This window comes from Anticarsia gemmatalis, chromosome 18, assembly GCF_050436995.1.
Source record: "Anticarsia gemmatalis isolate Benzon Research Colony breed Stoneville strain chromosome 18, ilAntGemm2 primary, whole genome shotgun sequence".
In the NCBI taxonomy this organism is placed as follows: Eukaryota; Metazoa; Arthropoda; class Insecta; order Lepidoptera; family Erebidae; genus Anticarsia; species Anticarsia gemmatalis.
The window spans coordinates 3,213,197-3,230,770 of record NC_134762.1 but is presented as its reverse complement, the minus strand read 5'-3'; the positions used below and the strand labels follow the sequence as shown (position 1 = coordinate 3,230,770).

At 34.1% G+C, this 17,574-nt stretch overlaps 1 protein-coding gene across 1 annotated transcript in view; it reads left to right on the top strand.

The window, feature by feature from the left end:
• The window catches only part of FMRFa (FMRFamide related propeptide), a 36,423-nt gene extending 20,351 nt beyond the window's left edge, over positions 1–16,072 (top strand). The window contains exons 2-3 of the mRNA XM_076125942.1: positions 14,392–14,532; positions 14,794–16,072. Of these exons, the coding sequence (XP_075982057.1) occupies positions 14,405–14,532; positions 14,794–15,235 (570 nt within the window). The 5' untranslated portion in view covers positions 14,392–14,404 and the 3' untranslated portion in view covers positions 15,236–16,072. The remainder of the gene's footprint in view (positions 1–14,391; positions 14,533–14,793) is intronic.
• The last annotated feature ends 1,502 nt before the right edge of the window (positions 16,073–17,574 follow it).

Below are 17,574 nucleotides of genomic sequence, written 5' to 3'. Positions count from 1 at the left end.
AAGGTGTCGCCGGAGCCCCGCTTCGCGGGGCTCCTCCTTCTGGGTGGTTTAAAAAAAAATAACCACGAAGGCTGAGGTGGGAGCTTCGCTTCGCTCGCTCCCACCTCAGCCTTCTAACCTAACCTACCCATGTCGGTTTGCCGAAAACTCCTTCTTTATAACTATTAACTTACTTTATATTACCTACATTTACCTGCCCTTGAGGTATATCCTAAGATTTACCAAGTGAATAGGGGTAAAAGTTCGAAATAAAAGAATTGTTCGGACTTTTACCATTGAGAGTTGGTAAATCTTAGGTTTTACCGGAAAATCTCAGGATTTACCACAGTCCGGGCTTTTACAGTAACATATATATAACTCATTTTCGTCAAAATGTCCTTTACGACAATTGAAATTTCCGGTATCGATATATAGGTACTATGAACTTAAATAAATATTAAAACTCCACATTTTTTTTTCTGTACCACGGCTATTTTTAAGAAACTGTGAAATATTAAGTTAAATGACTATCTATCTAAGGACCAGAAACCATTCTAACTGTATTTTTTTACAAGTTCCGTAGGTAAATCCTCTATAAACGGAAAATCAAAGTTTACTTCAAATGGAATCCCAAATTGAGGTCTATTTGAAAACCTAATATCAACTAACAAACTACAAATATTATAAACAATACTACTATATTGTTTTTTCAGACTTAATATCACCTATAAAACAACAAATCTTAGTCCCAACAATACTACAAGATTGTCATTGATCAGTGACCTAATATAAAGTCTATCACAAACACAAGAGCAGTTCACGGCATTGTCTAAGAGTCAACGGTATCTTGAGACGGGTTCCGCGTCCGCTACGTCGCGAAGACTTGCATTTATATTGTGTATTACCTGAACCACGTCTCCGGACTTTGTTACCAATATTACAATACTATTCTGATATTGGTTTTAAATAGATTTTCTGCTGTGACTTTGTTTAGCAGAATAATATATATTTCTTTTAAGAGAATTCGTGTTGGCTAATGAGGTTTACGACTGTACGAAGAATTTGCGTACAATATATATTTTTTGACTGAATGTGTTTTAGCCAATGAAAGACGTACGGTTTAGGTTTGGATATTTTAAACACTTGCTGATAAGAAAGACAAACTGATTGATTTACAATTTTATTGCATTGATACTTTAGGTCTATTTTGTTTCATTTTTCGGCGATATCGAAGTTATCAAATATTATGCGGATATTAACGGAAACATGCATTTTTATGCAGGTTACGGAGGCCACGGATCACGGTTACTCCCAAAACATTCAAATATTTCATAATAAATATGAAATGCAAATACCAGCTTTTTCCTTTCAGGTTATTCCGTTGAAAAAACTAGTCGAATATCAACCTTTCTAGTCCGAATTTAATAGTCGATGTTGTATCATGTGTCCCTAAGTCAATTTTGTCCGAAAATATCTGTTATTTCACGGGTAAAAATCCAAGTTCAGTGGGTAGAACAAAATCATATGCACGTGTAAGCTTCACATATTTTGGGATGTCATGTTCTTTAGCATCGATATACGTCACACCACGATTTAGTTCAATACTGTGACGTCATTAAAATTGAGGTAGCACATGTACTATTAATTATTTGTGGTCGAATTTAAATATATTCCACGTTTCGGAAATAGATTGATCAGCATCATCACATATTAATGGGAACTTACTTACTTACCTTATGTATTCTATAAAGGTGCTATGGGCGTGGTGCGTTTCACAAGATTTCTGGGAAAATCAGGCAGCAATGTTAATTAAGCTTATAGGTAATTAAGTTGATACAATGCAGAATTCCGAATTAGTCTGTTATCAGTTTTTTGGTTTAATGCTGATCACGTTTAAACAAATATTAGCTGGACTGTAATATCACTTACCCTCGGTTTCTGAGGTAAATTTAGCGGTAGTTTATCTACTCAATAGCGCTTAAAATCAAATAAAAGTAGCGCTATCGAATAGATAAACTACCGCTAAATGTACTCAGAAATCGGGGGATATAGTGCTATTTAAGGATATGCTTCAAAGCAATGTTTAAACACACTAAGTATTTGCACATAGTTTGCATTGAGAGGTTTATCGAAAAGCTACATAATATATGAACATGTCGAATCAGTGATGAAACGTGTACGATCAAACGATCATTAGTTACAATTAGCTGATAGTTTTGCTACGTTTGCGAATTATAAATCGAATCATCGTGTTCTGGTTGGGGCTTGATATGTTTGGATATAGTTACTATTGATTATAAAGCGATTTCAAATCAGATTTTGATATTGTTTGCGTAAATAAATAAGTGTAATATGGGTTGAAACGAATTTAAATAACTGTCGCTGGGAAACGAGATGATAATTCGAAAAATTTTTTTAAGGTTAGTATTCTACAGTCAAAAGACCTTTAATTCTTTTGTAATGGTAATATTTGATTGGTTTTTTACAGGCAGCGACGTAAAAATCGATCCTGGTTGTTGTCAATCATGAAAACCACAAACTATTCGACATAGTATAATAATAATATAACAGTCTACTCTCAACATAGGTACTCAATGAATGAACTACTAAGTAGATCCAAACCAATTAGATACTTTATAACGCCTACGTCTACAAAACAATTTTATTTTATTCACCACTCGTTTGTAAACTACAAATAAATGTCAAAGCTTATGTAGATATTAAATGTTCTATTTGATCATATTCCGCCCTCTGGCTATGCTCAAATTCATTTCAATATAAAAACAGTAATTCGAAGAATTAATATGACTGCACGGTTTTCTAGATGTTTTAGTTTCGGCGAAATGAAGATGTGAAAGAATTTAATTACAAATGATATTCTTAAAGAATACATATAATATGCGGCTTCATTTTCAAAATATTTTTTGGGTGTCTCATGTAACGTTTGTATGATAAATCTTAATTGACTTCAACTGGGTCTAACTTTTTACATACCCTGAGAACTTATGTAAACTAATCATTAGATTTAATTGAATCCTTTGTACAATACCTATTGTCTTCTCTCAGATCTAGTAAAAACATTTCAGGATTATGGTACCCAAGTAATGCGTCTATTTAAAGTATTATCTTCCTAACAGTTTACTTCGCCTACTTTTTGCTATTTTAATTGTTCAATTCTGCCTTTTTTGTTAAGTAAATTATTAGACAAAATAAAAACATTATTAAACTTTAAAGAGACGCATTGTAAGTGTTGATGAATACATAATAAAAAATATCATGAAGCATCTGAAAATCACCAAAAATATTTAGATCAAGTTAAGTATTCAGCTAAATATTTTGTAAACCATCTCTATACAAAAATCGTAAGGTCGTGTAATATGAATACGAATCACGTAGATGTCTCGTTTTGTATAGAATTGTGATGTCAACATCAGCTCTGTGTCCCCAACGATTTAGGTACTAACTTTGTACTCGTTTTGTAAATCTTACACGACAATTTCAGGGTTAAAATATATATGTAGGTACTAGATTTAGGTGAACAAATACAAATCTAAGCAATGTAGACCTTTGACCACAATATAATACATACATAGAATCACATCTTCTACCCATGGGACGAGGTAGAGAACAGAGAACGCCAATATTATCTATACATCTTGTCATACAAGACCACAATACTTAAGTATTTTTGGGGTTCCTCCATCCGTTTATTTAGTAGATTGTTATCAGGTTGGCTTTTTGGTAGTCACACCACTAACCACACTTTGCTTTCCTCAAGGAAAAGTTCTTAGTAGAAAATGACTTCTGCCTGCAACTATTAAATTGTATGTGTGGAATTATTCTCTGTGATTTCTCGACATTTTTTAGGTAAGTCACAATTTTTTTATAGGAATAAAGTACACTTAGTTATTTTTTTTAGGAATATAGTCCTTGAGAGTAATAGAGTAAGTAACCTAAGTAATGCAATTCAAATTCATTGTCAATGGTCAGCAACTGTGACGTAGCTTATCACTTGTGGTCAAACTAAACTGTGTTACTTTGTGGTGATAGTGTGAGGAAACACTGTTACTCTGCGGTCAGACAATCATTTTATTATTGTAATATAGAGGCCGCCCGCGATTTCGTCCGCGTGGAAACTCTTCCGTGTAAATCCCGATCCTTCGGGAACTTCGGGATAAAAAGTAGCCTATGTGTTATTCTGGATCTTCAGCTACCTGTATACCAAATTTCATCGTAATCGATTGAGTCGTATTTGCGTGAAAGAGAAACAAACATCCATCCATACATACATACATTCTCACAAACTTTCGCATTTATACTATTAGTAGGATAGTAGGATGTTGTATGACTCTTGTGACGCAATTATTATAGCAACAAGCATAGCAACTACGTATTATGACAGAGCAAGCTGTTTGTTACGTATTTAATATATGTTTTATAATTAACTAATAGTCGTCACTAGCCTAAACGTTTAAGGAAAATAGTGTAGTAGATCATTTTTTTACATTGTTAAAGTGACGTCATTGTCGTCATGTTGGCTTGTTCGTAGAAAGAGGTTCGTTTCCAAGTTGAGTTGTGGAATATTGCGTTTTGAAAAAGATTTTAATGTACCTAATAGCAATATGATTGCTTTCTATTCGACTAACAAAATAGCCCGTGAATCGTGGATCTATGTTTGGTCCTTCCTCTGTCCACATTTTTGGGTATAACATAAGGTATAGCAGGAGTAATGTTCAATCAATTAGCTCAGCCTTTCTTTTTAATTATGTTGAAGTCAGCTTCAAATCTCACCAGATGCAAAGGGATACTAACCTTTATGGATGTCCACAACGCATTTACCTGGGTAATAACAAGATACCAGCAGGGGTAATATTACGAATAAAGAATAATACAGTAATTTGTCCTTATTCAGTTCAACACTGCATAAATAGCGTATTATTTCACTTTACACGTCATTTGCCAGTTGATCCAAATTTTGAAAAAACCGGGTAAAATTAAGAAAAATATAGCTTTTCTGGCCAATAACCTTTGCAAGTGTCCCAATATTTTTGAGACTAATTTTAGTCACAGATAATGTACACATTACACTGATTATGACCTCGCGTGTCCAGTAAATGGTGTCTCAGGGCAATCACATTAAGGAAATCTGCGAGTAAAATAGTCGAGAAGTTTCTTGTTCAGTGTTTTCTTGGAGAAACTGGTTAGAAGTGGTTTCGTAGACGTTTATTTTTGGAAAGTCATAAGAACTTCAGAAACCAGAGTTTCGTACCATATTAAAAACTAATGTAAATAACTAATACTAAATCTTTTTTAAAATCTACTAGTGAGAAGTGACTGAAATAATAACATGAAATCAGATCATTAAGTAAGTAGCAGTATAACAGCTAACAAGCGCTAATAATATTTAAATAAATAAATTGGCTACCAAACTTTCGATGAAGAAAATTCTTAAAATAATGCACTAAAATGAAAATACAACGTTTACCATAACATCCATTAACACAATTACATTTTTCAGACTCTACTAAAGTTCAAATCGCCTCATAAACATTTTATTTGATTTCTTTAAGAAAACATAAAAAGCGTATAAAAATGTGACCCTCTGATGGTCACGAGAAAAGCCTTATGTCTTTATTTAGGTGACTTTTATAACGTTTAGTGGTCCCATAGAAAAATACTTCAGAAAAAGGTTAACAAGATTGGGGTGGCAATGGTTCAAGGGTTATTCGACACAAGCAGACCCGCGTGTAATTTTAGTCAAGAAATTTAGATTTTGGATAAAAAAATATTCTGTGGTTTAGCTATGGTAGCGTAAAGGTAGCATTCGGTTCTTAGCGACCGCGACGCGCGACCGCGACCCGCGACCGCGACCGGGTCGCGCGGCCCACTGCTTAGTATGGATTTATATGGAGTACTAAACAAATCTAGCGACCGCGACGCGCGACCGGTGGGCGTGGCTAGAGAGCAGCGTGGCGACAGCGACTCGGTCGCATCGGAGGCAGTGCCGTCACGCGACGCAGGCGAGAAGCACATCAAAATGGCGGCATTTTCACCGAACGAGGACGAGAAGTTAATAGAATTAGTTATTAAAAACTGCTTATGATTAACCAACAATATTTTCTGAACTTTTCTTCTTTATAATTATTCAAATGTTGTTTTATGAGTATTTGAAAGCAACCCTCTTCTTCACGCGATGTGAAGATTGAATCAATCCTCATTCTTTTTTCTGGAGGCATAGATAATAGCATAATAAGAATATCATCATCTTCTTCATCCTCCAATAGCTGCTGAATAACTTTTTTCCTAGCTGCGGAATAATTGTCCGACATATCGTACTGCACTAGAACACAACCGTCACCCGATCAACTGCGGGAAGAGTGACGATGTCGCCGTCGCTGATATCCGAAAGCTAGGGTCGCCTCGCGACAGGCGACCATGGTCGCGGGTGGCGGTCGCGCGTCGCGGTCGCTAAGAACCGAATGCTACCTTAAGACATGCCTGTCTACACTTGCGACTTCATTATCTAAATAATATTACATATTATTAAGCAAACAATTCTACAGACAAACTAATAATGCAGTTTCATTTTTATAATAAACTGCCTATCAGTAGCGCAACTTTCTATTTTATAGTTAGTAAGGATTATTGACAGTTGGCTAGTTATTGAGATTTTTTGTATGAAAACCTGATCAGCGCTCCTATTGAATGCAGTAGGAACTATTCCTTCAAAAAAATTAAGATATCTATTTATGTATTTAGAGTCTAATAATTTGTATTTTCCTTTAGTTTAGTCTTCCTTATCTCTTAATGAAGGGCCCTAGTTTTGGTAACCCTTAAAAAAACCCTAACTAATGAAATATAGGTTACAGGCTTTAGTTCACGTCTATCAGATTTCCTAAGGTATTGAATTGGCTTTATCCCTGTCGGAAACACGTTTATCTATATCAATGAAATAAGAGAAAACTTCATTGTCCGTACAATCTGGTTACTGTAGGTGTTCCTAGAACAAACATAGTGAAATTATACAAATGAATGGTGGGAGTAAAAACCTGTCCTTCTATGAGAGAGGTCAGAAGAATATGCCAAGTAATCTGGATTATTTAGTTATTGAGTTTCAAAATGTCATGTTTATAGTTTAATATATTATTATATTAGGTCGGGGAAAAAGTCTTTTCGCATTATATCGCATATACATATATGATATGATAATGATGACTTACCATTCAAGCTACTTAATTACTCTTTGAAATTCCGAGATGAAAAGACGTTCTAATATATGTATCATAATGGTAATGTCGCGAAACTAGAATGTGTTTATGTAAATACTTTTCGAAAGAAATTTCTATTCGTTTACCCATCTACGAGTGATCGCCATAGGACGATACCAAAGATGTGTAATCTAACGGAAATGTTCAATGTTTGCCAAAACTATAGGTCAACGTAACAAACATGGCAGACGATTTACGAACTACTACACTTAAGTCACGGCTTAAAGACACTATGATGGCTCTTCCACAGAAGTATAAGAATAGAAAGTTTTGCATTTGTATAGGAAAAACTATCGTGGGAATGTTTGACTCAAAGAAGCAAGAGATATCTTGTCTTCTATAGATAAATAATTCAAAAAGAAACGAAAGAATAATGTAAATTAAAATCTTATTTTCATAAAAAATGCTTTAAGCCTGGTTGAACAAATGATCGTGTTTTGTTTGTTTTTAAATCTTTGCGACATTATGCCCGTGTTGTTTTGTGTGCGCTTGTATCTATAAAAAAGTACATTAAAGAAGATACACTTCTAAGTACTTTTTGTATTGGACAACCCACGCGGTTCCTATTACGGCCTTCCCACACACAACACAACTAAAAACGTTTGCGTTTCAAATCCCATTCAAAATGATATTAAAGCATTTTGAATAAGAAATCACACCATCTCAGTTAACTTTGATATATTATTATTGCAACTAAATATATATTGTGAAAAGAGATAGCACTACTATGTCTATACACCATAATCGTCGACCCGCATTATATGAGGGCAACGATATTTAAAAGGTCTACAAGTTGGTGACTTAATTTTTTTGACATAAAGTACCGCTATTGGAAATTTTGACATTTATAATACACTCCAAAAGTAGGTACTATGGCGCCTACCAAAGACGTTGATCAGATGACCATACTCATACAATTTTTTTCGATAGCTAGCCGGTTGTCGACATAGTCGATATAGTATAGCAAATCGCTCGTCGTTGTATCACAGATCGGCGGACTGGCGACTTTGGTGTATAGTATCCACAAGGTATATAATACATAGCTATACGTATAGCAAGTACGTCACGAAATCTCAACAACGCATCTTAAAACATCAATCTTGTAATCCAGTTAGTAACTTTGTTCGTAATAGTCCTTCTGTGTTGTCTGCGGCATGAGTCAGACGGTCGTTCCACACCGGCGCCGAAGTGTCTGGTCTCCCGACCTTGAGGGTCCATGGCTGCGTTTATGTTACAATACTGCTGATATGGTAATTAGAAAGTTTTGTGGGTAGATTGATAGACTGTGTGGGAATAACTTATTGATTTCATTGGGTACTTCTATTTGTTAGAGATATATTTTCCGTGATCAGTCATTTATAACTGATATAATTGTGACGTCACTGCGCTATGTCGATTTTGAACATTTAACATTACTGAAAAATATGTTCTTATGCTAAATCCTTTATGCATTATTTTTTATGGCCGATTTTTAGGGTTCTAGGATTAAGGACCTCTCTGGGTGTAGATTGCCAGTATCCGATATTTTTAATTTTTTTCTTGTAAGTTTAAAAATATTTCAGTACTTTATTTTAACACTAAAGTTTACCTCTACGGATATTGTTTACCGCAACAAGTTCCATCTTTATTTCCTCTAACTAGTTCATGTTTCGAGTATCAATTACCATATTATTCACTTGTCCTAATTCACCTAGAATTTAGCAAATGAACAACTTTAGTTGTTGTAGTGGTTTGGTCAATTGCCAATACAATTGTATTTTCTACCAGTAAGTAGCGTACCAATGGTATTACCGACCAATATGGATACATTAGGTTAGTATATTACATTACAGACACTAATATATTGAATTAATATAATTGGTCAGACAGCTGTCATGCCTGTCATTATCATTTAAGCTAATTACGAAACATGTCAATCTATTATTAAGTTACTATTGTAATTCTTTTCTTGGTATATCAGGCATTTCTGTGGAATAATTTAGTACGACCAAATGTCAGACGGCCTATCAGCTTTGGCTATTTTCTGGATAGGAGCTTGTGGTTTGAAAAATGTTTGCTGAAGCGAGATAGGTAGGTAATGATAGAATAAGTGAACTAGGTAAAGATAAGGCTTCATTGCTAGTCGTTTTTAGTATTCCGGATTGATAAATGATCAAAAGGATTCCCTTGACCAGTTTATTTTTTTTATCAATTATTCTTTAGTTTAATAAATGTCAAGGATAGGGCAAAGTGGATGAAAAGCGTGAAGGCTGACCCCACCACCATATTAGACGAATAGCCAGGAAGAGAAAGAGAGAGAGAGAGAGAGAAAGAGACAGAGCGATTCTTTAGCTTAATAAATCATGATGTCAAATTATACCTACATATAGATTAAATCTATACTTTCATACTCAAAAGTTTGTTATTCTTTTGTTACGTTTTTATGACTAATCCACCTAACCGATATGGATCAACTTGCAGGGATATAATTTAAGACCTGAAATTAAGCACAAGCTAATTTATTTTTAAAATCAGGCCCTGGAAAGCTGAAATTGGAGGCAAAACAAATAAAAGCATGCAGAGCCATAATATGCGTTTCAGCTAGTTCCAATAAGTATGTGGTTATAAAACAAACCATGTAACGATATATTTAGCAACCCTCCAAAGTTACTTAGTAAGTTATTTCCTAATAGGAAAGTGAATATGATAAATACATGTGTGATTTAGATTAATGGTTGTTTGTTTAGTACATTATCTGTTCATCGCCCTCTTACAACGTAATACTTTACCCACTATATGTGACACAATATATGACACACTACAGAAGTCAACAGATTTTTCTTTGAGTAAACAGTTTATTTTTCCTTAATCTATACTAATATTATAAGGAAGGAGACTTCGTTTCTTTGTTTGAGCGCGCTAATCTCAGAAACTTCTGGTGTGAATTGAAAAATTCTTTAACTGTTGGATAGCCTATTTATTAAGGAAGGCTATATAATAGTAAAAAATTTTACAAGAACGGGGAAAAATTTGACCCATTCTCTCTTATGTGACGCAAACGAAGTTACGCGGGTCAGCTGTGCTCTATAAAAGTGTATAGGCGAATGGAATGCACCAGAATTTTTCCGTTTATGTTGTTAATGCAATATAATGTAAAAGAGCACGAGTGTATTGCTGTATACCGGTCACGTTACCAAACTCCGGCTTGTTATCAACACTGCATTCAAAAGAGGTTTAACGATGAGTATGGACTAACAAGTTTTTTTTTATTTTAAGGCGGAATTACAAATTCTATTGTGTCTATCGCTTTTTAGTTCATATCTAGTTCTACAGTTATTATTTACTTGAAAATATAGTTTCTAAGCATTTATTTAAGACGTTGTTGCGTAGTTAAATATATTACTTATTGATAGTTACTCGATAGTCAATTAATAGTAATAGATCGAAACGAAGGCTTTTTTAACCCATTGCTGTCCCACTGCAGTACAAGGTTCTCCTCCCAAACGAAGGGAGGGGTTAGGCCTTGATTCCACCACGCTGGCCAAGTGCGGGTTGGAGACTTTGCATGTTATCAATAAATGTAAAACAAATTTTAGGCATGCAAGGTTGCCTCAAGATGTTTTACCGTTAGAGCAAGTGATCATTATTTTAATACACACATAACTTCGAAAAGTCATTTGTGTGTTGCCTCTGATTCGAACCTGCGACCACTTGTTTGGGAGGTGCCAACTTAAACCACTCGACTTTCACTGCTTAACTGTAAAAACGAAGACTGCAATATTTTATTGTTGCAATAATTATTATGTGTCATCCACTGATTATAAAGTTCAACTGTCTAGTTCGACTATTAAAAATCAAGGTGTTGTCTAAAATAGATACGAACTTATTATACATGTTTTAATTATACCTCTTATGGAATATATTTTAAGGGTTTATCGTACCATAAAGGACAAAGTATTAAAAGACTGACCCTAAAACAAATTTAACATGGCAGACACCGTCATACAAAGTAAATATAGACCTAATTATATATTAATATATTACAGTAATTATAAAAATAACTTTAATATATTGAGGCTGCTTTATAAATCAGCCTCATTTTATTATAGAACTGTTATTAGAGTTGTCTGTAATTATACAAAATATTGAATTAAAAGTAATAAGGGGTTATTAAAAAATAAAGAAGGATTGTCTGTCTTTTCTCTATCGATGTATGAAATCGATCATTGAAAAGAGAGATCCTATGTGAACCCGTCCTACTCGAGCTAATGCAGCCTACACCAATACCTTCTCTACAGCTGCAGGGACCCAAAATCCTGTCCCCACTTGCTTCCTAATTTTCTATGCCACACTCCCAAATCTGAACCACTACCTAATTTCTCTTTAAACGTAGGATTGCCAAGGGGACTTAAAGTCACGTAAGTCAGGCGGCTAGCTGTAAAAATCATCCAAATACCCTTGCAGCGTAACAAGCTGTACCCACCCAAAGTAACGTCGGACAAGGTGAAGACAATGACTTGACAAAAATATTGTAGAATCAGAACATAGTATTAGTGTTATAAGTACTTAGTCATAATAACTTAGGAGTCACATATTAAAAAAATGTTGAAATAAAATATCGAATGGAATTATTATCATCAATATGTATTACGAAAAAAAACAAAGCACTTGGCCCAAGTCTTAAATCCAACCCAGGACTTCGTGTTGTAGCAGTCGTTTACACTACCGACCGTACCACAGAGATAGTCTAAATAAATGTAGCACAAGCACTTTCTTATACCTACCCAGGTTTTACTTAAGATAGATACTATTTATACGAATTGTTAAGAGATAAGAAGTAGTTCAAATTATTTTCTACACAAGGTAACAGACTCCCAGCTGTTTTCAAGACAGATAAAAACATAGCTTAATCCTTCTAAATAATTAATAAGTGCACCTGTTTTACAGTTTCTTAGCACGTAAGTCTGTGCTCGGAGTATATCATTGTTGTGTGAACATTTATCTATGTTAGTTAGTCTGCTGGGATGTAGTGCATTTAACAAACTTGTTACCTAGCTCTGATGTAGTGGCTTAGTTGGGAATTTCTTGTAGAATTGTTTAATTGCTGTTTAAAATTGTAGATATTGTTTTGCCAGGGAAGTGTTGTGAAGATATTATTCTTGTAAATATAAAAGCGTTTAAATTACTTATATACCTTACCTAATGAGATAGCCCTTGACGGGAGACGGGACTAGGCTGAATAAAAACGCTTATCACCAATAATTATTCTTGTATTAGACGTAGGAGGCTAGAATCTATTGCAAGTTACCAAGAAGTTACCAATTGCAAGTTACTCTCGACAGTAAAATAGAATTGACAACCAAATCCGGAATTTAAATGTTCTCGGTCTGAATAAAAAAAAATATTTTGTGTAAAAATCGTAGACAAAGTTAGTTAACTTAGTCAAAATCAGAAACGTCCCTCATCTATGTATAAGAAAACTCTCAAAATTCAAACCGTCTCTAACACTGACGGTCAACGTAGCTACAGAAATACTGCATAATTCTATATTATAAAAAGAAGCTTGTCGTTCAACAATTGAAAATTATTTGTCCATCTTACAATATTATTTAAATATTACAATACTTCTTAAGTCATGTTTAATTCCTTAACGACGTTGCTTATGTTTTATTCTCTCTTAATTTCAAGATTAAGGACAATAGTAACTCCTTGCTAGGCAGTCTGTAAATAATTTAATTTTAATTATTAGATGAAGATACTAAGTTATACCTGTAGAATAAAAAAAATATTTTGTAAAAATAAATTTAAAAAAAAGTTTTCAATTATTTGGTTTGGCATGAATCTTCCACAATTTCTGCGTCATCCCCTATTTAGATAATGTAATTAAAAAACTGTGTTCTTAAAAATTGCATAATAAATGCTTGTTTTTAACATTTATTTGCACATAAAACTATTGATAATTAGTTGATACAAATTAGTAAAATTACAGTACCGACTTACACTTAACCTTTTGCTACTGTATCCGTATCTGTAGCCTGAAACAGTGAAAATTCTTGCACTTACTTTTTCTTAGGCACAAACCTTCCTGTATTAAATATTCCCTGTAGCAAAGTAACATATGTAAAGAAATCGTGAACGCGCGTATATTGCGTTTATTCGTCCGTAGAGATGTGCTATATTAAACGTCGGATTTGTCTTATGAAACCATAAAATATCCTAGACTTGTTTACTTAGGTATTTAGACGTACGAATTATCCGGTATTACTGCTGTGCTTTATTTGCGAATGTTTTTATTTGGAGGTTTCTTCATACACAACCGTTTTAAATAAGAGCCCACAGCTTACATTATCGTAGTTTTACCGAATTTTAAAGGGCGATTTTTTACGACTATCTACTATCGACAACCAAATAGTTATCGACAAACTCGTGACAAACTATTTAACGCTGACTGACTAAACTGATTGATGATAAGGCTTTCTCCAATTCCTAAAGTATCCATCATTAGTCTTGGGAACTGTCCCCTAAATAGGAAAAAATATTATTATAAAATAAAAATATTATACCGTAACGAAAAATAGTTAAGTTCTTGATACTAAAAATAAATAACCAAGAACCATGTTGAAACGGGTAAAGTACAAAAGTACAAGTAACATAATGAGCGAACAAGGCTTGATAAAAACTATTTAACTTAGTCCTGTTATAATCTTCTTACGTAAATAAACGGCTTGTCTTTGTCGACCTTCAAGATAAATATTGCAACTACTACAGTTTAAACTACCATCATTATAACATACCATCGTAGTATTACGTAATTGATGTTACTCATAAATAATAGTCAATTATTAGGATTCAGTTTTTATGTTCAAAACGTGTTTAACAATAAGAGCTACCAAAAGTTCATCATTCTTCAAAACATAATTTAATTGTTACGCGTATCATTGGACAACCTACATACATACCTATACTGATTAACTAACAACCTGGCTCAGAACAGATACACTTGCGCATCACACAAATATTTTGAACTGGGTGAGATTTGAACCCACCAGACCCGGCGCTACGGCTATTGCGGCGCTGTGTTCACGATAACACATGCAGCAGTAAAACATTTGGTAGATTGGATAGATATTTTACCTCGTGACTCAAATGTGCCTCTTCTTTCCAGTTCCCCATCAACCATGAGTAGTTCCCGCTGCGTGGCTCTGCTGGTGGCGCTGTGGCTGGTAGTAGCCACCGCCTCGCCTGTCCGGAGGTCTCCCGACCTTGAAGCTAGACGCAGAAGTGCTATTGACCGGAGTATGATCAGGTGAGAGGACTACAAATACATCGTTAAAAAAATTACCTTCCATTTGGATAGGTGTATTTGTAACCTAGAGGTTTGAGAGTGACGCAATCATACTAAAGGAATATGAAAGAAACTTTTGGCATCAATAAATATTTTTTTAAGTTTTTATAATTTGTAAGAAATCTGTGGAAATGCTCGTGATACAGAGTCATAACATATGCTATTGAATAGTGTAGTAATACCATTTAGAACGAGTTCTATAAAATCTTTTCCCTTCAACAGGTTCGGCAGATCCTACCCTCCAGAACCATCGGCCGCCGATATTCGAGAAGCCTTCCAGCGCCCCACTCGCAGAGGTAACAGTTTCCTTCGATTCGGTCGCAACCAGCCCCTGACCCTCTCAGCCGACGACCTCGTGTCACTCCTGAAAGCCTACGAAGAAGACTACGACATCCCTGTCTCCAAGAAATCAGCCAGTTTTGTTCGATTCGGACGGGATCCCAGCTTCATTCGCTTCGGAAGGTCAGTTGATGATGATAAGAGCGCCTACGAACAGAACTCCGAACTCGTTGTAAGCGGATATCCTCAGAGGAAAAGCCGAGCGAGGGATCATTTCATCAGACTCGGCAGGGACAGCGAGGAGGTCAACGAGAACGAATTCGAAGAGGAAGAGGATAGCAGAAGGAAGAGGTCCGCTGAAGCGTGCCATGACTGCCAGTCGTAATTCTTTGTTACGTTTACATCGCCGTTCTAACCACAGCATGAGATTTTAATGTAAACTAAACGGGCAATGGATAGTAGTTTAATTTTTGATACCGTTGTTTATAAGATGGTTCATTGTGGCCGTAATCAACGTGCGTGACCAAAATGAAACTGTTATGCATTGTCTTGATTTTAACCTGTCAATTTTTAAAACTGTAAATGTGGAATAAATGGGCAGCGCGTATCTCATCCTGCGGTTCGTAGATTTCTCTTCCCAAAACATTTTATTACGGGCTAAACATTTCTAATGAGGCTAAACTATGTGGTGCATTGATGTTTAAAAAATATAAAAAATGAAATAAGTATTTATGATAGGTAAAATGTTTTAGAAATACAATTAAATAACTTACATTTTAAAATTATTTTTACTAATAAATCATGTAATTGATACTCATTTTAAAGCAAAATGCGCTTACAAATACCTATGTATATTTTGATCTCGATACGTGAATATAATTATTTTCTATATATCTAAAGTTATTAAGCTATGTACATTTTAACTATCTACCTTAGTCAACAATTTATTATGATGAAGAACTGAAACTGAATGTTACCTTTATTTTAATTTTCAAATTATCTTCTTATTGTAAATGAAATAGCATCAAAGTGTAATCATCTGAAATATAGGCTGGGTGTAATTCAATTTCGGATGCTCACACTCATAGAAATAGTTACATTTAAAACTAATTATGTATTTAAAATGTTAAATCGATGTTAAAAATAGTATGTATTGAATTGTTGCAATACTAATAAAGCATTATTGTGTAATCATTGAAAATTCATTTCATATTTTATTTGAAAAATAAAATGAACTTTACCAAAGAGGTTTTGATTACTTCATAATCGACCTTGTCTCGGAAACAAATTGATTAATTACATTTTGAAGATACCTTTTAGTTAAAAGGGTGTATAATTTGGTTATTGATAAGAAATTACTTAAAAAATAATGGAAAACACCGCTGTGTTTTGATCTAATTAGCTTTTTGTGATGGGTTCAAATTAGGAAACAATAAGAAACTGAATAAAAAAAGGTTTTTCCTGTCTAACGTTAAAAATAACTTATGCTCTTTATTCATGAGATAGTACCTATTTTACGGTATACAAAGCGAAGAAAATACCATAAGGGAGAACCTTAAAACACATTCTTAAAAAATATGTTTATAATTTCAAAAGATAAGTTTATTGCATCAAAATATTTTTTTTCTTGAAAAATACTGACCTACTGGTAAAATAAGGAAGCAAACAATAGAAAACTGTTTAACAATTTTTACACTTCTCAATATTCCAGAAAAACTGCTTCAACTAAACAAAAGTATCAATTAAACACAGTCACACTATATTCTTGATACTTGACGCCTTATAAACCAGTCGTATAGCTGTACAAAGGCTTAGGGCTTAACTCGGCTGTCTAACAAGAAAGCAATGTTTTACGTGCTCTCTGAAGCACGGAGACGATCAGCTCATGCATCTTAGCACATAAGTCTATACACTGACCGCTAAGATTGTGAGAGTTGTTTCCCAGTAATAGTGAATGCATACGTGACTGGTCAACTTTAGAATGCTAAAATAGCACTTAAACAGGTATTTTCTGGAGATTTGAGAATTATTTTCGATGTAATTTAATGGTGAATCATTTGTTTTTTTCTAAACCTATAGTTATGGCTATGCTCTCACGTTGTACATCTCTATCAGGATCGCTTTGCGTAAATATTAACTAATGCTTAGTTAGAATAAAAAAGGAACAGTCGGAATATGATCCCAAAAATGCATGGCCGCAGTAATTTGCATAATTACAAATAATTAAACCACTTTGTTTTACCGAATTAGGTACTTGTACTGTTAATTATTCCATGAGTTGGGTAAAAAAGAGGGTTTCGAAGGTATTTTAATTCATCTCTTATTAACTGGCTATTGGAAAAGTGATTGTCTTTATCTAATCCCACTTTATCGATAACATCACTTGGGATTGTCAGTTAACTGTTAATCGATGTAAACAATAAACAATGGGATTCCCACCATAACTATTGTAGTTTTTACGTGACGTGTAAGTAAAAAAGCGCGTTTTTATTAGTTCGCACCTTGTTGCCTAGATACAACAGACCCGATTTTACTACTCGATTATGAAAATCAATTTGTAGCACAGTTGACGACATAATTTTAATAACATAAATAATAATCAAGGATTCAATAAAACGAAATCTAGTTTTGTAATAAATATAATTCGGTATAAAATGAACAAAGACATCTTATAAAAGTTGTTGACTAATGACTGTTATTTCATATCAAAACCACTGAACCGAT